The sequence below is a fragment of the Phyllostomus discolor genome, chromosome 6, assembly GCF_004126475.2.
Source record: "Phyllostomus discolor isolate MPI-MPIP mPhyDis1 chromosome 6, mPhyDis1.pri.v3, whole genome shotgun sequence".
Taxonomy (NCBI): domain Eukaryota; kingdom Metazoa; phylum Chordata; class Mammalia; order Chiroptera; family Phyllostomidae; genus Phyllostomus; species Phyllostomus discolor.
Genome location: NC_040908.2, coordinates 125,172,275 through 125,194,484, shown reverse-complemented (window position 1 = coordinate 125,194,484; position 22,210 = coordinate 125,172,275). Strand labels below are relative to the sequence as shown.

The 22,210-nt window shown below is 42.6% G+C and overlaps 1 protein-coding gene across 1 annotated transcript in view; it reads right to left on the bottom strand.

The window, feature by feature from the left end:
• DNHD1 (dynein heavy chain domain 1) overlaps positions 1-22,210 on the bottom strand; it is a gene marked incomplete at its 5' end in the record, with an annotated part of 70,781 nt that overhangs the window by 16,000 nt on the left and 32,571 nt on the right. The window contains 9 exons of the mRNA XM_036029992.1: positions 1,908-2,010; positions 2,086-2,290; positions 2,488-2,696; positions 2,885-4,484; positions 17,710-17,992; positions 18,232-18,424; positions 18,584-18,761; positions 18,956-21,845; positions 21,957-22,054. Coding sequence (XP_035885885.1) covers positions 1,908-2,010; positions 2,086-2,290; positions 2,488-2,696; positions 2,885-4,484; positions 17,710-17,992; positions 18,232-18,424; positions 18,584-18,761; positions 18,956-21,845; positions 21,957-22,054 — 5,759 coding nt within the window. The remainder of the gene's footprint in view (positions 1-1,907; positions 2,011-2,085; positions 2,291-2,487; positions 2,697-2,884; positions 4,485-17,709; positions 17,993-18,231; positions 18,425-18,583; positions 18,762-18,955; positions 21,846-21,956; positions 22,055-22,210) is intronic.

Below are 22,210 nucleotides of genomic sequence, written 5' to 3'. Positions count from 1 at the left end.
TTCAGTTTTTTCATCTGCAAAATGGAGGGGAAAAGGTCAGCCACCTCAGAAAGTTGTAACAAAGATTCTTTCCATCTATCTATCTATCTATCTATCTAGATATAAACATAAGATGTAGACATAGACATAAATATTAATGAGTACCTGGACAAAAGAATGTGGAGTTCAATTAATTTTTGTTGAGTACAGTAATGAATGAATGAACCAATTGAATGTGAGAGAGAAAAGAGATAGAATTATCCAGAATGACTTCTGAAATTTGGTTTAAATGACTAAGTGGATGGTCATGCCATTTCCTGGGGTGGAGAACATTGAAAGAAGTAACGCTATCATGGCTGTTGTGTGAATGACCAAAGGATCTGACACTGAATGCCCCTGAGATTAGGAACATCTCTTAACCTATATTTTGGGCTTCTTATGTTGTATTCTGTTCTAACTGACCCAGGGATCAATGAATGACAGCACCTCTAAACCAGATCAACAATTCCTGGTACTGTATTTATCATCTTGGGAAAAGGTAGGGCCCAAGACAAAAAACTGGAATATGGAAAACATGGGAGAGAGGACTCCTATCCTTCCATGAACTTCTCTTTTGGCATCTCAGCTGAGTCTCGAGGTTCAATCTAACTAGTGATTCCCGGTGGTGGATGGTAGTGGGCACCAGTTCCACAGAAACTTCAGGGAGCACCGTTTATATAGAATGCAATGAAAACCACATGTGTAGATACAGTGTGAGCCATGCCTTAGAGTTGCGCCACTCTGGGTGGTAGCCTGCAGGGCACCAACCAGAAGAGGCAGGTTAGGCATTAGGAGCTGAAAGGCCTGACAGCCCCCAGTAGAAAGTCACTCAGGTTATCTGCTTGTTAGTTAGTCACCACTTCTCTGTAGTTATGGCTGAAACTGCATAGAAGTCCTGTGTAGCAGGAAGGAAAAAAAAATGCTATTTTGGAATTCTTCTTATTAAGAATAAAACAAAAGAAAAAACCTCTCTTTATTTTGGGAAGATACCTTTAACTGAGAGTATTTGGCTATAAAATGTGTGATGACCCCACTCCCACCAGTGTTAGCTAGATTTGAGAAGTTAGTTATTCAAAGGACAATTGCTCTGTATTTGAAAGCAATAGGATTTAGGGTTTGGACTAGGAACAAATCTTTTATTAGAGACTAGAAAAAAATCTTTAATTACATGAGAATTTTATTTGGAAAGCTTGAAAAGAAAAGTGAGGTGGCAGAATAACATTGAGGAGCAGATATTGGGGAGATGGGAGGAGAAGAGAAAAGTTGGTCACTGGGAAATGTCCTGTAAAGGAGGGTGATGGAAGAAATTCAGGTCATTGAGGACTAGTATGCCATTTAAATCTATTTCTGATTCTGTTGTAGAATGTAAATTTCCCCTACAGCCATCACCCATCCACTCTACACAGAAACCTTGTATATTTGGTGCTTTGTGGAAGGAAGAGGTAGAGGGACAATGTGGTATTGGAATAGAGGTTAGCTACAAGAGGTGTGTTAACTGGAAGTGATAGAGCATTCAGGAGAAGAGAAGGATCAGAGGGAGAGGTGACCATGATAATGTAATCCCTGCCCATCCCCAATGGGAATCTAGAGAGATCTCTGGGACCATTCTGAACTTCACATAGTCAAGGTACTAGAGGCAACCAGAAGCTGACACTTGGGTTTCACGTGTTTAGAAGAATCAGCAAGGTCTTAGCTCTGTCTAAGTCCTTGGGGAGTTTTGAGTCTAAGCTCTAAAGGAGGAGGCTACAAGGATTAGAAAGACCCTATGAGGACAGGGGGACTCTTCAGAGGCAAGAACTAAGGTTTAACCTGGTTGGTTCCTCCAAAGTCCCATTTTGAGCTTCTGTTTTGGCCCTAAGGTGAATGCCTCATAGTCTTCTCCCCCTTACCAGGAGAGAGTCTTTCAGCTCCTGTTCCAAGGTGAAGACCCGGTTGGTTTGGGTACTGTGCTGCTCAAGTAGCGTTGTCAGATTCCCCAGGACATTGTTGATCCTGGAAACCCAATGTTTCAGTGAGTGGACCTGAGGGAGAGGGAGGAGGTACAGGGCAGGGAATGGGACCACTCACCGTTGTGCCTTGTTCTTCATCTTCAGGATCATTTGTTGCTGCAGCAGCATGAAGGTATCCAGGAAGTCTAGGAAGGTCTTGGGGGTTACAAGTGGCAATTCAGGGCACAGGTGCCCATGGTAGCTGGCAGCTGAAAGGTGGATGAGAGCCATGGCTTTGGCCACACTGGGAATTGAGTCCTGGAGGTCTGGGCACTTCAAGGAATCTGAAACAGGTGTGACTTTAGTCTGGACTAGTGAGCTTGTAGAACGGGAAAGGAAAGGGGCCCTCTCCTGGCTCAGGAAGGAGGGCAGAAAAGGTGAAGGGGGCTCACTAGGTTTGAGAGAGTAAGATAAACCTAAGTAATAATCCTCATTAGAACCTGGTTGAGATGAATGGTAAGGGCAAGTGAAAAGTGCTCACCATCACCAAAGGGTAGACCCTGAGCACCCTTCAGGTGGTGCTGGACCACACTGATTAGGGAATCTTGGTCCCAGGGTTCATAGCGGTCAATGCTGGCAATCGTCAGTTGAAGGAGTCTCAGGAAAAGGTTGGAGGGCAGCTGTTTCTGGGCCTGGTCATCTTCGATCAGGATGAACATGTGAAGGTTGCTGCATACCTGCTGGTAGAACCTGTGGGCCAGGAGCTCAAATACTGTCCTCCCTTTTATCCCTATTTGCCCATCCAGGCCCAGTCCCAACCCTGACTCCTTAGCCCTGACTTTCTGAACCCTCACAGCAACCCCTGCTTTTCTTTCTGGTCTTTTGAACAGAATAGAGCAAGAGCAGAGCAGCCCCTAGAATGGGGTTCTTGGTCTCACCTCTGTAACAGCTTTTCCTTCCTGATGGTCTGCTTGACACTAAGGTTCTCCCTGAGGAGATGTTCTTCAATGTTGTCCAGATCTGCCTCTGTGTACTGGTCAGGGAAACTGCCTGAGGTTCCCAAGGCCAACAGACGATGAAGGGTGGTAAGATCTACACCCCTGGGCACAAGTAGGGCCACTAGCTTGCCTAACATGCCAGCATGCCAGCTGGCCTCTTGCAGACACTGGAGAATGGCCTCCTCTGACCCACATGGCAGATGGAAGAGGCGGGCCTGACAAATGCTAGCTGCCAGAGTGATGGCAGTACAGCGCCCAGTGCCCAGTGCCCCTGCGAGCAACAGGCCATGCTGCCGGGGCCTGGCCAGCACCCGGACTAGGCGGGCCACATGCTGAGCCATTGAGTGGCACTGAACAAGGTGGGGGTTTAGCTTTAGCTGAGCGGCTGACATGGCTAACTGCTCCCCCAGGCTCTCCCACTGCCGTTCCAGGTACAAATTGGGGCTCTCAGAGTTAGGACCCAGTGTCAGATCCTGACTGAAGACCAGATCTGAGGGCTTTTCCTGGGGACAGAGTAGTAGCACTGGTAGCAACAGGGGTGAGACCAGGTCCATAGTGGATGTCTTCTGCCACCAATTCTTGGATTTATTCAGCTGAAGTTTGTAGCTGGAGGCCCCTGTGCCTTCCTCCTGTTTTATCTTTTGACTTATTCTCTCTGTGTTCTCCCTCTTTACTAGGGCTATGGATGGTGCAGGACCTGAATCACTGGAGGGTGGGACTGTGATGAACCGAAGGCCATAAGGGTCCTCCTCCTCCTCTGTGTCACTGCCACTATTGCTTAAGTCCTCCCACTGGGCCAACTCCCCTTCAGACTCCACTTCAGGCACCCTCTCTTCCTCCTCTTCCTCACAGCCCTTGCCCAGACTTTGGGGCACTGGCCCACAGCAGAAGACACTTTGAGCTACTTCTAGGAGCAGCTTGGCACAGTAGGAGCGTTCCCTAGGGCTGTCTAGCCGGTCGCAAAATGTTCTCTGTGCTTCATGCAGCCAAAGACGCACCATGTTACGCATGGCCATCATAATTGTCAGGCGGGTGCCACGCAAGCCTGACACCCGGCGCAGGTGTTCCTGGTGGTTGGGATAGTCCAGAAAACCTCGGGAGCCCGTTCTGGTTGGCAGCAGCTGCAGGCTACCCAGTAGCTGGCTCACAGAGTGCAGGGAGAAGCAGTAGTGTGGGTGGAGGGGTGAAGGCATAAAGCAGCCACCCACAGCCTCCCAGGCATCCACAGAGGCCTGGACCAGGGCTCTTGCTAGAACACCCTCCCGCTCCACAGAGGGGAAGCGCTCAAGCCAGGACTGGATGACAGGTGTGTGCCTGCTCAGCAGTATGTCCTGGGTCATATTGGCCAGGGCCAGCACTGTGAAGAGTCGAAAGAGGCGTGGGCACAGTGGGCGCTCACAGAAGCCTGGCACTGTGGCTGTGGCAAGGAAGTTGACTGTAGACTGCAACTTCTGCAGTTCCAAGGTGCTGTGGGCACACACAGTGCCATCAATGGCTTGGCGTAGAGTCTCCAACACTGGCTGACAGCTCTTCTCTCGGTCTGTGGGACGTTAAGGAAATAGTAAGGACATACATGAGTCCACAAGGCAGTGTCACCATGCTCCTCTCTTCCTTCCTTGCTCTGTTTACTTCCACAAACATAGGATTCTAAAGGAATTTTGTGCATCTGATGTGTTGGGACTCAGTTATGTCTAAGTTGTTCTCTCTCCCACATGCTCTCCCTAAACATGAGCAATTTCTTCTATTTTCTCTCCCAAGTCCTACCTTTGTGGCCAATCATTCATTAACTGAATGTTAATGAATAGAAACGTTTGGAAGCTAAGATGGATATAAATCTAATCTGACCACAATAGAGGGAAAAGTGCAGTGGAGTTATATCACATGCCACTTTCATATTAAGACATGACTTACATACAATAAAATGTATACATTTTAAAGCTATAGTTCAATGAGTTTTGACAAATGCACATATCTGCATAACCACCCCAGTGATATTTAGGACATTTTTCATCACCTAGGAAGTTCCCTCATGACCTTTGCAGTCAACTCCCTGACAATGCTCTCCCAGGAATTTCTATCTGATTTAATTTCTATCACTGTAGATTAGCTTAGCCTATTCTAGAACTTCATGTAAGAGGAATCATACAATATGTAGTTTACTGTGTTTTCACTCGGCATGATTCTGAGATTCATCTGTGTTTTGCATGTATAGGTAGTCTATTCCACTTTATTGCTGAGTAATAGTCTATTATGAAAATACCACAATTGTAGATCCATCGACACGCTGATGGGTGTTTAGGCCTCTGGGTTTTGATTATTTAGGATAATGCTGTTATGAACATTCATGTATAAGTTTGAGAATATACTTATAATTTCATTCCTCTTGGGTAAATACTTACAAGTACAGTTGTTGGGTCTTATAGCAAGTATATATTAAATTTGATAAGAAACTGCCCCACTCTTTTCATAGTGGTTGTGTAATTTCACTCCCACCAGCCAAGTGGGAGAGTTTCAGTTGCTCTATGTTTCTCAGCACTTATTAATCTCAAGTCTTTCTAGTTATAATCTTTCTGGTAGGTGGTTTTAATTTGCAGTTCACTGATGCCTAATAGCATCGAGAAGCTTTTCATGTGTTACTAGTGTCACATATATGTTTCTTTTGTGAAGTTTCTGTTCTTTAGTTCATTAAAAAATGGAGTTTGCTTTCTTATTGAGTTATAAGAGTTATTTTATTTTCTGGGTATGAACTTTGTCATATATATGTATCATGAATATTTTCTGTCTATGGCATATTTAAAATTTTTCTTATCAGTGCCTTTTAAGGGCTTAAGGGTTTCAATTTTTGTGTCTTGCCTCAGAAATCTAACCAAGGTCACACAGATTTTTTTTGTCCAAAAAAAAAGAAATTATACTTTTAGCTTTTACCTTTAGGTGTACAATCTGTTTGTAATTGATTTTTATGTATGTCATGAATTAGAATTCAGTGTTCATCTATCCTCACTGTCCCGCCCCATAGATGCACAGTTGTTCCAGCCCTATTCATTGAAAAGAATATCCTCTACCCGCATTGAATTATCTTGGCATGTTTGTTGAAAACCAATTGACCATATATGACCATATTTCAGATTCTCTGTTCCATTGCATTAGTCTGTATACATATCCTTATAACAATACCATACCCCCTTGATTACCATAGCAGTATAGTAAGTCTTGAACCCACTAGTTCAAGACCTTTGACTTTGTTCTTCTCTTTCAAAATTTGGCTCTTCTAGGTCTTTTGCATTTCCACAAAAGTGTTTGAATATGCCTGTCTGTTTCTATCAAAAGCCTGCCCAGATTTAAATTGACAGTACATTGAATCTAGAGAAAGTGTGGGGAGAATAAGCACCTTAATGTTATTGACTCCTCTGACTCATGAACATAGGATATCTGCATTTATTTAGGTTTCCTTTATATCAGCAATACTTAATAATTATCAGTATATCTTTCATTAAGTTTATTATTAAATATTTTAAGCTTTTTAGATATTTTAACAATATTTAAAGTTTTGTATTTCCAATTGTTTGTTACTAGAATATAGGAATATTAATGATTTCAATAGATTGACTTTGTATTCTGTGACCCTGTGACCCTGTTTATTCCAGTAGTTTTGTAGGTTGTTTTGTTTGTTTGTTTGTTTTTAGATTCCTTAGGATTCTCTATATAGAAAATCATGTCATATAATAGTAGAGGCAGTGTTACTTTGTGTTTTCTACTTTTAAAGGCTTCATTTCTTCTTCTAAACTTTTTGCACTGATGTGGCTCTCTGGTGCAATATTGAATAAAAGCGTTGGATATTATTGCCTTGTGACTCATCTTAGGGAGAAAGTGTTCAGTATTTACCATTAAGTACAGACATATTTCATTTGATTGCTCTTCACTTTATTGCTCGTTCCATATATTCCATGTTTTACAAATTCAAAGTAAGACCCTTCACCACAAAAAGACTGTCACTCTCTGAAGGCTCAGATGAATAGTTAGCATTTTTTAGCAATAAAATATTTTAAAATTAAGGTATGTGCATTCTTTTTAGTCATAATGTTATTGTATACTTAACAGACTATAATATAGTGTAAACATAACTTTTAAATGAATTGGGAAACCAAAAAATTGAGTGACTCATCGTGTTGCAGCATTTGTTTCATTACGGTAGTCTAAACATAAACCTGCATTGTCCCCAAGGTATGCCTATATGTAATTAACTGTAGGTTTTAATAAATGATTTTCATCAGATTGAAAAGTTCCTTCTATTCCTAGTTTGCCGAGTTATTATCATATTAAATTTTATCAAATGCTTTTTCTTTATTGAGATGATGTTACACTTTTTGTTCTTTATTCTGTAAATATCTTGAACTACACTGACTTTTGAATGTTAAGTAAACTTTCCAACCCTGGGATATACTCCATTTGATCAAAAGAAGATGGCGTTCTTTTTATACGTTGTTGCATTTTATTTAATATTTCACTGAGGATTTTTCTACCTTCTATAATTTTTTATGATATTTTATTGATTATTCTATTACAGTTGTCCTGGTTTTTCCCTCTTTGCCCCCCTTCACCCTGCGTCCCCCACTCCCTCAGGCAATCCCAACACCATTGTTCATGTACATGGGTCATGCGTATAGGTTCTTTGGCTGCTCCATTTCCTATATTGTACTTTACATCCCTATGGCTATTCTGTAACTACCCATTTGTACTTCTTAATCCTCTTACCTCTTCACTTATTCCCCCACACACCCCTCCCAATTGACAAATAGCAAACTGCTCTCTGTATCCATGATTGATTTTGTCTCTATTCTTGTTTGCTAGTCATTGGTCTTTTAATAAGAATTTTATTGAATCTCTAAGGGGAGGGTGGTAATGGGAGGGAAGTGGGGAGGGTGGGGGGGGACTGGATTGGGAGTAAAAAGGAGAAAACTGTATTTGAACAATGATTAAAATAAAAAAAGAAAAAAAAGAATTTTATTGAATCTGCATATTACTTTGGTAGTAAGAACATTTTCACAATATTAATACAATCCATAAGCAGGTTATATCTTTCCATTTATTTGTATCTTGTTCAATTTCTTTCTTCAATACTTTACAGTTTTCATCTTTAGTTTGAATTTTTTCCTAGATATTTTATACTTTTGATGCAATTGTAAACGAGATTGTTTTCTTCATTTCTTCTTTGGATCATTCATTATTGGTGTATAGAAACACAACTGATTTATGCATGTTGATTCTGTATCTTGCAACTTGACTGGAATCATTTATTAGTTCTAATAGTTTTTTGTGAAGTATTTAGGATTTTTATATATAGTATCATGTCATCTGCAAATAATGAGAGTTTTACTTCTTCCTTTCCAGTTAGGATGCCTTTTATTTCTTGTCCTGTGTGATTGTTGTGGCTTGAATACTGTGTTGAATAGAAGTGGTGAGAGTGGGCATCCTTGTCGTATTCCTGATCTTAGAGGAAAGGCCTTCAGTTTTTCACCATTGTGTATATTAGCTGTGTTCTTTATATATCCACTTTATTGGGTTTTTATCATAAAAAAATGTTGAATTTTGTAAAATACATTTTATGAACCTATTTAGATAATCATATGGTTTTATCCTTTATTTTGTTAATGCGATTTATTGCATTAATTGATTTATGGATGTTGAACCATCATTGCATCCCTGGGATGAATCCCACTTGGTCATGGTGTATAATCCTTTTAATGTGTTGTTGAATCCAGTTTGCTAATATTTTCTTGAGAATTTTTACATCTCTGTTCATCAAGGATATTGGCCTGTAATCTTTTTAATGTCTGTATCTTGTTTTGGTATCAGGGTAATGCTGGCTTCATGAAATGAGTTTGGGAGCATTCCTTCCTCTTCAATTTTTTGAAATAGCTTGAGAATATAGTATTAATGCTTCTTGGAATGTTTGGTAGAATTCAGCTATAAAGCCATCTGACTCTGGACTATTATTTTTTGGGAGTCTTGATTACTGCTTCAATTTCATTGCTAGTAATTGATCTATTTAGATTTTTAATTTCTTCCTAGTTCAGTCTTGAAAGGTTATATACTTCTGAAAATAAATTCATTTCATTTAAATTGTAGAATTTGTTGGCATATAATTGTTCATAGTATTCTTCAATGATTTTTTGCATTTCTTTGGTGTTGGTTTAACTTCTCTTTTCTGATTTTATTTATTTGGGCTCTCCTTTTTCTTGATGAGTTTAGCTAAAGGTTTGTTTATTTTATTTATCTTTCTGAAGAACCAGATCTTAGTTTTATTGACCTTTTATTTTAATTTCTATTTTGTGTATTTCTGCTCTGGACTTAACTATTTCCTTCCATTTCTGGGGTTTTGTTTGTTCTTCTTTTTCTAGTCCCTTGGTGTAGTTAGATTGTTTGGGATTTTTCTCCTTTCTTGTGGTAGGCCTATATAGCTATGAGCTTCCATCTTAGAACTGCTTTTGCTGCATTTTCATTTGTTTCAATATAGTCTTTGATTTATTGCTTGATTTCCTCTTTGATCCATTTGTTGTTTAGTAGCATGTTGTTTGGTCTCCACATATTTTTGTTTTATCTAGTGGTCTTTATGTAGTTGATTTCTAGTTTTATGCCATTGTAGTTGTGGCAGAAAAGAAAAACCCCATGAAAAAGCTTCTATGCTCTGCAGCTTCCTTGATAAGCAGTGCTCTCTGTAACACCTGCAATATTTCACAGTGCCTTTTGTTTTAATGTGACAGGACATAGCTGAGCAGTAGCTATTTTTAGGTAGGAGCTGACCAGCAGCCGTTCCCAAGGAAACAGTTATCTCAGGGCCAAAGAACTAACCTTCACTTCTGCTTCTGTATGCTTGCTTTAGCAGTTGTTCCCGCCTCCCTTTTTGCCTTGTAACAAGTATTTAAAGGAAACTCCAGTTTAAATTCTTTGCTCAGAGAATTTGGGTAGTTAACCCCTCTGAGCCTGTGTGTAATAAAAGTTTGTGCCTCGCCATCTTTCCCGCGTGTGAGTTATCTTCCGTAGCATAGTCAGAAAACATGCTTGATATGATTTCATTCTTTTTTAATTTTTTGAGGTTTTGTGGCCTAGTATGCAATCCATCCTGGAAATTGTTCCACATGCATTTGAAAAATAATGTGTATTCTGCAGTTTTTGGATGAAACATGTTGGGAACCACCCTGCCTGGTATCAGAAGCTGTAACCCGCACTAAGGCTAAGGCTGAGGGAACGACCTTGGACCGTAAGCCAGCAAGGAGACAAGAGCTTATCTCCCTGTCAGGAGCACCGCTTCTGCTCCTTTTACTTCACCCTGCCTGGCCCCCAGTGCTTGGTCGGTTAGCTGATGATGGGTAAGATTCCCCAAGGGGGGAACGACCTAAGACAGGTACAATCCTGTGGGAGGCCCCCAAGGAAGAACTTTGGAGGCCACAGCAAAAAGGGGTGATGGACCCTCACCCCTTGGCTTTGACATAGCCTGAGTCCTCATTGTCTGTGAGAAAATCTCCTAATCTCTTGGCTGCCTTAGTTCCCTTGCTCCACCTAAGCCTGAAACAATGACAGGGTGGCGCAGCCCTGTGCTGGAAAAGATGGGTTCCCTGGGTGATCAGGCCTAAGAAAGAATACATAAAATCCTGTGCAACCTGCTTTGTTTAGAATGCTCTCAATTAACTGATAAGGGTCCAAAGAAGAAGTAAGTTTGTTCCTTAAAGTTTTTTACAGCTCTTTAGCTATCTGACCCTGACTCAAAATAGGCCCTCAGAGTTCCTTGTTATTTGATCCTTACTTCCCGGCAATGAGTAATGAGCTTTACCTGAATTCTTATGCAAACGAACCCAATAAAAAGCCTGCTGGGGCAGGAGAACAAAGCGCTCTCTCTCTCAGGGGCACTCTCCCCTAGGGAGAGTGGCCATTTCATTCCTATTTCCCCACAGGACTTGGTTGTCTCTGTGTATGTTTTTCTCGTGTTTCGACAAGCCATCCCCAGCGTTCCACAGTCACTGCCAGTCGGTGGCCACCACAAAACATTCTATAAATGTCTTTTAAGTTGATCTCATATAATGTGATATATAAGACCATAACTTACTTATTAATTTTCTGCCTGGATGATCTATCCCTTGGTGTGGGTGGGGTATTAAAATCCCCTACTATTATAGTATTACTGTGGATTTCTCCCTTTATGTCCATTAATAATTGCTTTATATATTTAGGTGATCCTATGTTGGGTGCATAGATGTATATGATGATTGTATTATCTTCTTAGTTTGACCCCTTTATAATTATGTAATGTACTTCTTTGTCTTTTTTTAATTACATTTTTGGTTTAAAGTCTATTTTGTCTGATATAAGAATTGCTATTCCAGCTTTCCTTTTATTTCTATTTGCATAGAATATCTTTTTTTAATTCTCTCATTCTGTATGTGTTTTTGGATATGAAGTGAGTCTCTCATAAGCAGGATATAGATGGAGCATGTTTTTTATCTCTTCAGCTACCCTATATCTTTTTATTGGAGTATTTAAATTATTTACATTTAAAGTAATTATTGATAAGTATGTACTTACTGTCACTTTGTTCATTGTTTTTAGTTGTTTTTAAAAATGCCCTCTGTTTCTTTTCTTTGTTCTCTGTATATATTTTTTAGGGTTTGGCTTGTGGTTACCATGAGGTTTATGTGTATCATTCTTTATCTATGGCTGTCTATTTTATGCTGATAGACATTTAAGTTTGAATATACTATATGAGGACTACATTTTTACTTCCCCCTTTATGCTTTATGTTACTGATGTCATATTTAGATTTTTTTGCATTATGTATTTCTTAACTGCTTATCATAGATTGAGTTGATACATTTTTCTTTTACTCTTCATAATCATTTTTAAATGTCTGATTTGTTGTACTTACTGAATATTTGGCTTCATCTCTGAGGATTTTCCCCTTGCTCATATTTTCTTTTTTCTAGTCATTGCCTTTCCTTTTCCATTTAAACGAGAGCTTTTGACATTTCTTGTAAAGCTGGTTTAATGGTGATGAAGTTCTTTAGTGTTTGCTTCTCTGGGAAACTATTTACCTCTTCTTCAATTCTGAGTGATAACCTTGATGGGTAAATAATTCTAGGTTGTAGGTTCCTTTCTTTCAGTACTTTAAAGATGCCCTGTCACTCTCTCCTAGCCTGTAAAGTTGCTGATGAGAAATCAGCTGATAGTTTTATAGGGTTTTCTTTGTATGCAACTCATTTTCTCTTGTGCTCTTCAAGATTGCCTCTTTAACTTTTGCTATTTTAACTATGATATGTCTTGGTATGGGTCTCTTTGGGTTCATCTTGGTCAGAACTTTCTGTGTGTCCTAGACCTGAATGATCCTGTGCATCCTGTGACCTGTGCATCCTTTCCCAGGTTAGGAAAGTTTTCATCTATTATTTCTTTAAATAAAGTTTCTGTTGCTTTCTCTCTTTCTTCCCTCTAATGTTAATATTTGAGTGCTTGATGCTATCATAGAGGTCCCATAAACTATTCTCATTTTTTTCCTTTCTTTTTGTTTTCACTTATAGCAGGGGCTACTATCAAACTCCACTCATGGGGCCAGAGACCCTCATGGTGTTAGCAAAAACCTTGCCCCTCACGTAGCACACTTACCCTCACTTAAAAAAAAATCTTTCTTTCTGCTATTCTGATTGGTTGATTTCTGTAGTCTTCCTTCCAGATCGCTAACCATTTCTTCTGTGTTAGCTAATCTGGTGTTGACTCCTTCTAATGTATTTTTCATTTTCATTATTGTATTCTTTGTTTAATTATATTTTTTATTGCCAGTAATCCCCCTTATAATTCTCCCCCTCACCATCACCACACTGTTGTCCAAGTTATTGTATTCTTAAGTTCTGCTTGGTTCTTTCTTATACTTTCGGTTCATTGAAGTTCTCCTTAAGTTCCTCTATTCCACTCTCAAATTTTATGAGCACCCTTATGGTTGTTTCTTTGAATTCTTTATTAGGCAAACCACTTGATTCCACTTCCTTAGGGTTTTGTGGGATTTTTTTCTTTTTCCTTCATTTGCGAGATATTCTTCCATCTTTTCATTTTATTTGACTTTATATATTTGTTTATATAAATTAGACAGAATAGCTATCTCTTCCTGTCTTGGGAAATTGGCCTTACATAGAAGCAGGCTCTGTGTACACTGTGTGTAGAGTTTTGGCAGGCTGGTTGGAGCTGAGTGGAACACTGGCCTACTGAGCTAGAACAGCACTGGATGGGGAGGCCAGGTGTGTGTCCTAATGCCCTGATTGCACACTGTGTTTGAACTGAAATGGACTCGGGCAATGTATCTGGGAACACACTGCAGCAACCTTGCAGGCAGGTCAGAGCACCTGGATAAAGCCCCTGTCCATCCTGTGGAAGTAGAAGGGGAATGCACATAATGGCACTCATAAGCCTCTCCAAGACCAGAGAATTCCCATAGTCCCCAGAGAGCTCCCATGGCTCTTCCGTCTTCTCTACACAGTCTCTGTCGTGTTTGTTGTAATGAAAGTGATCCTGTGTAGAAGACACCTCTTGTAGGCTTCATGTGCTAAGTAGTTTTGAAAAGACCGTTGGAGTTGAGCAGGGTCTTATAGTGTGTGGGGACTGGTACCTACTGGCCAGGAGCAGCTCTCAGAAGGGAAACCAAGTGGCTACTGGTGATGCTCTATAATTTCTGCTTGTTCCCTTTGTTCAAAAGCAAAAAGCTCCTGGCAATGTAGCTGTGAACATACTTGGTGATCTTGCAGGGTAGGCCAAAGCACCTGAACAGAGCTTCTGCAAACCCTTTCAAAGTGGGGGGCGGGGGGTGTTATAAACAAACAATGGTGCTCCCTGGCTCCTCTGGCCCCTGAGAGTTCCTGCAGCTATGAGAGAGCTCCCTTGGCTTCCTAGTCTTCCCTATTCAGTCTCTTTCTGTTTGTTGTCAGAAGCTGTTCATTCAGTGCCCTGATGTCTTATAGGAGTAATTACTACCTGTGTGCTCATGGGAGGGGGCAAATGCTTCCACCATCTTTGACCTCCTCCAACCATTTACATTTACATTTAATGTAATTACTTTTATGGTTGACTTAAGGCCCATGAATTTGTTATTTGTCTCTTCTATTTGTACTCTGTTGCCTATTTCCTACTTCCTTTTATATAACTTTAATGTTTTTCATGTCTTATTTCCTTTATTGGCTTTTTAGCTATATTCTTTGTTATTATTAGTGATTTTTCTAGGGCTAACAATATGCCTCCTTAACTTACCAATGCTTAGAAGTAGCATTGTGCCACTTCATGTTTCATACTCAATGTTTCCCATTGACGTTTCGTACTTCCTGTTTTACATTTCAGCTCCACAAATATAAGAACCTTACAATGATATGATAAATTTTACTCACTCTCCTCCCCTGCCCTCTTACTGATGTTCCAATTTCTTTTTTCCTTCTATTTACATTACAAATTCTATCTCACAATGTTATTGTGTTTTAAACTATTGGCTGCCTTTTAAGGAAATTAAGAGATTAAAAAGATAGTTATTTGTATATACCCACATATTTACCATTTTTGATGCTTTTCATTCTTTGTTATACATCTGAGTTTCCATATATTATTTCCCTTCTGTCTAAATAACACTTTTTAGCATTTCTTTTCTTTTCTTTTCTTTTTTTTTTTTTTAGCATTTCTTGTAGTGCAATTCTAGTACCAGTGAATTTTCTCAGCTTTCAAGTGTCTGGATTAACTTTATTTCATCCTCATTTATGAAGCATATTTTTACTGGATAGAGAATTCCAAGATCACAGGGTTTTTTCCCTTTTAGTACTTTAAAGGTGTTGTTCCACCATCCTCCAGAGAGGTGTCCAAACTTTTGGTGTCTCTGGGCTGCACTGGAAGAAGAAGAGTTGTCTTGGGCTATACATTAAATACACAAACACTAACGAAAACTGATGAGCCAAGAAAAGGTCTGTACATAATTTATGATTTTGTGTTGGACCGAATTCATAGCCAACCTGGACTGCATGTGGCCTACAGGCCATGGGTTGGATACCCCTTATACTGATGAGAAATTAATCATCATTTTTATTGTTGTTCATCTGTACAAAATGTGTCTTATATTTTCTCTTACCATTTTCAGAGTTTTTCTTTGATTTTTTAGCAGTTTGACTATGATGTACCTAGATGTGTGTGTGTTTTTAAATTAGGTATAACTGAGATTTCTGTATCCAAAAGTCAATATTTTCTAAAAAAAATTGGGAAAATTTTCATCATTATATCCTTAAAGATTTTTTCTGCCCTATTGTCACTCTTTCTTCCTTCTGGAACTCCATTTATATATGTGTTAGTCTGAAGTTCTAATCATATTCAATGTTTCTGTTCTTCAGGGCTTATTAACTCTTTCTTTTGCCATCTCCAGTCTGCTATTAAGCCATATCCAGTGAATTTTTCTTTTCAGTTAATTGTATTTTCCAGTGCTAAAATTTTCACTGAGTTATTTTTAGTAGTTTCCATTTCTTTTCTGAGACCTATATGTTCAATCATTAAGATCGTAGTTTCCTTAAAGTACTTGGCAACTTTTATAATAGCTTCTATAAAGAATTTGCTAAATTCAACTTCATCTCAGAGTCAGTTTTTATTGACTGTGTTCTCTTGACAGTGGGTCAGTTTTTTGTTTTGTTGCATGGCTATTAATTTTTTATTTTATTCTTTTTTCATTGTTTTGGTGGCTGTCACCCAAGGACACCTTTTACACTGACAACTATAATATACTTCACTACAATGTTTTCAACCTTTCTGTTGAAATATCTTCTCAGGCACTGGCCAGTGTGGCTCAGTTCATTAGAGCATCATCCCATATACCAAAAAGGTTGTGGGGTCGATCCTCAGGGCATATACCTATGTTGTGGGTTTGATCCCTGGGCAGGGCATATATGGGAGGCAACCAATCGATGTTTCTCTCTGACATCAATGTTTCTCTCTCTCTCTCTCCCCATTCTGAGTTTTTTTTTTTTTTAAAGATATCCCTTCTCAGCTTCCATTGACAGATTGGAATTTACCCTTTCTATTATCCTGAAATTGACATCCTGATAGTCTGTGAAAATTCACTGAGAAGGCCAAATAATATATTTGGAGAAAGTTACAGATTTTGATGCTAAACAGACTTGATTTTCAGTCTTAATTCTGACACTTATTGGCTACTGTCTTGGGCAAGTTATAAAATCTATTTCTTCATCTTTAAAATATTCATAACAAATATTCATCTTAATGGAATTTTATGAACACTAAAGATGACATCAATAAGGTATGTAGGACACAGTACGTAATAAATTGTACCTACTATTATTAATTACATACATACCACTTGGTTCAAGTTTTCTACGTTCCATAAGGGATACTGGTCTAACTAGACAATCCATCTAATGCTTTAGCCCATATACTCTGTTAAATCCACCACTCTGTACCTATTTTTTTAGAGAGCAGGGGAAGGAAGAAGATAGAGAGGGAGAGAAACATCAGTGTGAGAAGGAAACATCGATAGTTGCCTCTCATACATGCTCCAACCAGGGATCTGGCCCACAACCCAGGCATGTGCCATGACCAGGAATTGCACTGGTGACCTTTCACTTTGTGGGATGATGTCAAATCAACTGAAACACACTGTCTAGGGCTGTACCTATTCATTTCTGCCCACCCCCTGGCTATATCTGAGCCTGTTGCCATCTACAGATACACTACTTTAGGACCTTAAAGTTTCAAACTTCCCAATATTCCAAACTTTCATCACAATTTCTCCCCTTTCCTTTCTTATCTTTTATTCTATAAATTCTAAGCACTTACATCCTACTCAGTCTATCAAAATGAATGAGAATGAATGAGACAAATTTCTGTTCTCTTGAAGCTCAGAGTATGGTGGAAGGGACTGATAAGTAAATACATAATTATAAATCATGGTTGTCACAGATTTTTGTACAGCACACAGGATGAATATCTAACCTAGCCTGAAGGCTCAGATTCCTGGAGATATTGACTGAGGTTATTTGTAAAAAATAAGTAGGACTTAGCCAGATAAATAGAGAAAAGAAGGAAGAGAGGACAGCAATTGAAGAGGCTAAAGGTTGCCTGACTTATTGGATGCCTGTGCCTAGTTGAGTCCACATATTGCACAGAATGTATGAGGCTATAGAAGAAAGCCATATCATAAGGAATCTTGCAAGAGCATTTGCCAGAGTTCCAGGTAATGATGGTCTAAACCAGCAAAGATGGAATAGAAATAAGAAGTGGAAATACTTGAGAGATATTTAGGAGGCAAAATTGAGAAACACATTTGTGAGAGAGTTGTTTACAACACGTCTGGCTTAAGTGACTGGATGGGTGGTGGTACCAGTTACTAAGAGGACACATAGGAGAAGGTTTTGAGAGAAGATAATGAATTCAGATCTAAGTTAGATCTTAGTTAGATCTAAGGTGCAATGAGACAACAAGTTAATGATGTGCAGTAGGTAGTTGGATAAACAGGTCTGTTGCTTAGAAGAGAAGCCTGGGCTGGAGATAAAGATTTAGCAGTAGAAGCATAGAGATGGTAGAAGAGGCCACGAGAAGAGTAAAGTTGTTCAGGGAACACATGCAGAATGAGAGGGTATTAAAAAACACAGGTTTGGTCTATAGGTGTATATCTGAGAGTCAATGAATATTGCTAGGAATTTTATAGTCTCAAAAGACGACAATGACTCCTTCTTTCCCTCCTCCCAGCTCCTCACCAGAAGCAGCCAGATGCAAATCCTCCAGCAGAAAGAGGAGGAAGCCTTTAGAATTCAGGTGCTGCCACAGGTTCTCTTGTGCTTGGTTCTGGACCCTTTGGCTCAGCAGAAGGCGAAGATGGGTGGTACTGAAGGCCGGGTGGATGGGGGTGTACGTGTAAGGGTGATGTGGTTCCACTAGCATCTCCACAAAGGCTGACTTCCCTGTTGCTGCCTCTCCAGCCAGCAGTACTGGGTGTCCCTTCGACAGAAGTAGGTCCACCACATACAAGAGTCGTTCAGTCTGCAGGACAGAAGCAGGGCTTACTGTGGCGGCTCTAGGTTAGGACAGTAATCTAACTGACAATCAAGGCCCAGGGATCTTGTATTAAAGCTGTACTTTCAGAACACTTTATGGATTTTTGTGAGCATGAAAACATATCAAAAAACAAGAGCAGGTGTGTCTCAGCTGGGCCTAGAACACGGACCATCCTAGGATATCCCCTTGAGTCCCAACCCCAGCTACTCATACTGTCCTCACACCTGGGGAGAAGGACTGAAGGTGCCCAGAGGTCCCTTGATGTGGCTGCTCAGGTATTGGCCAGTGAAGGGGACCAGTGTCCCATCTTCTGGGCATACGTGTAGGTCAAATACCGAGGCAGAGGGTGGTGGTTCAGGATAGTTGGGAAGGCAACTAATAGAATCCCTCAGGAAGGTATCAAAGAGTGGCCAAAACCTGCTCGAGTGGACATACAGGCAAACATGTCAAACAGTTACAACATTTCCATTTGTGAATACTCCACCCACCCCTGACAGTTACATCACCTGGGTTTGACTCCCATAGGCCAGTCCATCTCAGCCCTCTGCATTCCCCATCCCCCACCTCTGTAGATACCTGGAAGGAAGGTGGGCTCCAAAACCCCAGATCAAGGCAAAAAGAAAGCTGCTGACAACCAGCAAGTGCTCCCTGCACTTATTAGGCACGTCATCGCTGTCACCCTGGGACTGGTTCAGAGAGCTGCTTTTTGAGGACTTGAAGCTTTGAGCTACAGGATCACTATAGCTGAGGTCTTCTGCAAAGGTTACCATGCCAGAATAGGAGCCCCAGTAAGCAGTGGGGACTGGGAAGGAGACTTGGCTTTCTTCTCACTGTTAGTCCTCAAGCCCAAGTCCACCAAGGAACCAATGCCCCAGACTCCAGTCATATGCCATCTATCCCCAAAGCCCCATAGATCTCAAACCAGCCCTCTCTTTCCCTTCCCTTCACCTGGTTTATGTGTCTCCTTCTTATCTATGCGTAGGTGGGGATCGAGAAGGCAACGCAGGAGGCGAGCCAGGCTGGTGATTTCAGCCACGCCCGGGCAAACTGCCTTCTGCCCATGTGTCTGCAGCAGGGAGCTGGCACCCAGGTGGGTGAGGAATTGGAATGTTGCAGGCACCAGCACTTCAGCCAGGTGGTTGAGCTCGGTGACCGTCTGGGGTTGCAGGCAGTACTCATGGGGCAGGGCTGCCATCAGGACGCTAAGCATCCCCTGCCAAGTCTGCTCCCCATCACACCAGACTAGGGCACAATGGCCCACCACTGTGGGGGACATTCCAGTTGCATCTCCCACCTCCATCAAAAGAAAAGTACCTGGGGGTCGTTCTATCTTCTGACCATTGGGGAGGATGAGCTGGGGGGGGTCACTCAAGAGACAAGTGATGGGGTCCAGCCAAGCAGCACTGGAGGAGGCTCCATCACATATTATCCAGTGCTGGATCCCCAGTGATCCTTGTGCCCTGCTCTCTGGGTCCATAGTCTTATACTGACTGGCTGCATGAAGCAGCATAGGGAAGATGCCTTGGTGCCAGCAGGGGCCCTCTAGCCATCCCAGGAACTCCTGGGGGCTGAGGACACTGGGATACAGGTGTGTAATTTCCACTGGCAGACAGTTGTCTGTTGAGGTGTCTTCCATGGCTGCCAGCCGATTCTGGATCTTAAATAAGCTGCGCCAACAAGTGGTCTTGCCACTGCCTGCAGGGCCCAGGAGCAAAATGCCAGAGGCCCGATCCAGGGCCTGGCTCAGTTGCTCCACAGACCCCAAAATATTAGGGCTGGGATGCAGGCCTGCCTGCTGCAATTCCTCCATCAGCATTGGTGTCCTCAGCCAGTGGGTCACAGGCTCTGCCAGCACTTGTCTAGCACTAGGGAAGATCCCACAGAGCAGCTCTCGGAGGTGGTGAAGGCGGACCCCATCAAAGGTGTTGAACAGTGGTGAGCGTAGCAGGGAATGCAGTAGGGCGGTCTCCTCGATGGCAGCCAGGCTGTCTCGCTGCTGGGAGCTGGGTTCCTCTTTGGTCAAATTTAGAGCCTGTATCATGTCTCTGAGAACCTGCTTGAGCAGTGGCAAGCGGCAGGGCCGGGGCCCAGATGCCAGCTCACACTCTAGGGAGAAGAATTTGGATAGGCGGGTAGCAATGCGGGAGGCATCCCGCATCCCTGCACCCAGCAGAGTCAGCTCTGCCACTTGCTGCAGGTTAGGCAGTGTCAGGGCCACAGGCCGCAGGAGCAGGTGCAGGTTGGCAGGTGTAGCAGTGCTTAGGGCAGGCAGCGTCAGGAGGCAGCCATAGCCAAGCCGCATGCATACGTGTTGTTTCTCAAAGAATCCACTGCCAAGGAGCTGGGGCTGTGTTGGGTCAATGGTGCTGGTGCTCTGGGAAGCCTGCTGATACAGAGGAGCATAGAGGTTGTGCAGTTCAGCCAGGCGCTGGCCCAGGGCAGACAGCAAGCCATGGGGCAGGTGCTGAGCTGCCTCCAACAGCAGCCAGGCACCAGCCTGCAGGGCACCGTTCAGGTAGTTGCTCAAACTTTGGGCCTCTATCTGAGGCAAGCAGGGCATCATCACCAGCTGGCGCCCCAGGGCCTGTGCTAGGCTCTCCACCATGGCTGTCTTTCCCATACCATCAGGGCCCAGTAGGGTCCCACAGGCCACTTCATCCAGGGCCAGTAATAGCACCAGGGCTGGCCGCTCAGGCAGCATGCTGGGTAGAGGTCCCAGTCTGGGACCCAGGTACTCATAATTGTATAGGAAGGACCGGCCCAGCACATCTATCCAGCATGCAGGTGGTGACAGAGAAGTCTTAGTAGATGCAATAGTCTTGAGACTCTGCAGAGGGCTTTGAGGGATGATGTGTGGTGAACCCAGGCGGTACTTGAGTTGGCGGGCCCAGTGGAAGTCTGTCAGATCACTGACCTTCTGCTCCTTCAGCACCTGTGCAATATCCCTGTGCATCACTGCCATGACCAGTAGGGCACGAAGCAGGCTGGTCTGGCGGACAGAGGGCAGGGGCTTCCCATCACGGAGGGCCCTCTGGGCCTGCACCAGTACCTCCAGCTTGCACACATGTGTGGGAACCATGGCCAGGGTCCTCCCCTCAAGCAGAGCCTCTTCCATCTCAGCCCACCATACTACCTCCTCTGCCACCAGCACACACTGCCATGGGAAGGCCTCGACTAAATCTAGCCAGTGGTGGACATACTGTTCCAGAGGCAACTGGTTTTGCTGGGGCAACTCCTTGAAGGCCTTGTCTAGGGATGGGGCCAAAGCCAGATGGGCAGCCACACAGCCTTGCAGCATGTGTACCAGTGCCAAACGCAGACCATTCTCCAGAGAGGCCAGCCACTTGGGGAGATCAGGATGCAGAGGAAGGGGCTGCTGCAGTTTTACCTCCTCCCCACCTGTCCCTAGCACTGCAAGTGCCTTTACTTGAGTCTGTATGCCTGGCCTTGACTCCGGGGCATCCATGTTATCTTCAGTTGGGCTGTACTTGAAGCTCACAGTGAAGCTCACAGCAAGCACATGAGGAAAACAGCGTCGCACCCATATCTGGGCCTCACATGGCTCCAGTGGGGCAACCAGTAGGGCCACCAGCTCACTGTCACTGAGGAAGAAGAGGCGGGGGAAGTGAGCAGAGAGCCCATAGAGCACGCTTTTCAGAGCCATAATGATGCTCTCCAGCTCCACTGAGCCAGCTTGAAGCAGTTGTTGCAGCCGCTGGCCTTGGAAGTCAGGGCTCCGCTTGGCACTGGGCACTACAAGTGACAGAACCAAGGGGTCAGCTACAGAGATCTTCATCAGGGTCCGATACTGATCATCCATGGCCTTGAAGCGGGAGTTCTATGGTAAGGGAGAGGGTGAAAGCAAGGTAGATGTGAAGGAGCAGCTCCCCTCCAACTGTGCCCCACTACTCAGTAGACTTTGTCCATGCTGCCTCACCCCCTTTCCTACCAGGTCAGAACTGGGGAACTGGATCTTCATCTCATGCAGAACTTTATTCAGAAAAATCCACTTTTGCTGGAAAGTCATCCACGCCTCCAACACACCACCTGTGTGAGCAGCCAGAGGAACACTGGAGGGATAGATACTAGGGTTCTAACTTCTGCAAGGGGGTTCAGCCTGCAACTGACCTTCAGGTTGCCCCACCCCAAAATATTCTGCTCAGCAGGACCCAGAACACAGGGACCTTGCTTGGAGATAGAAAA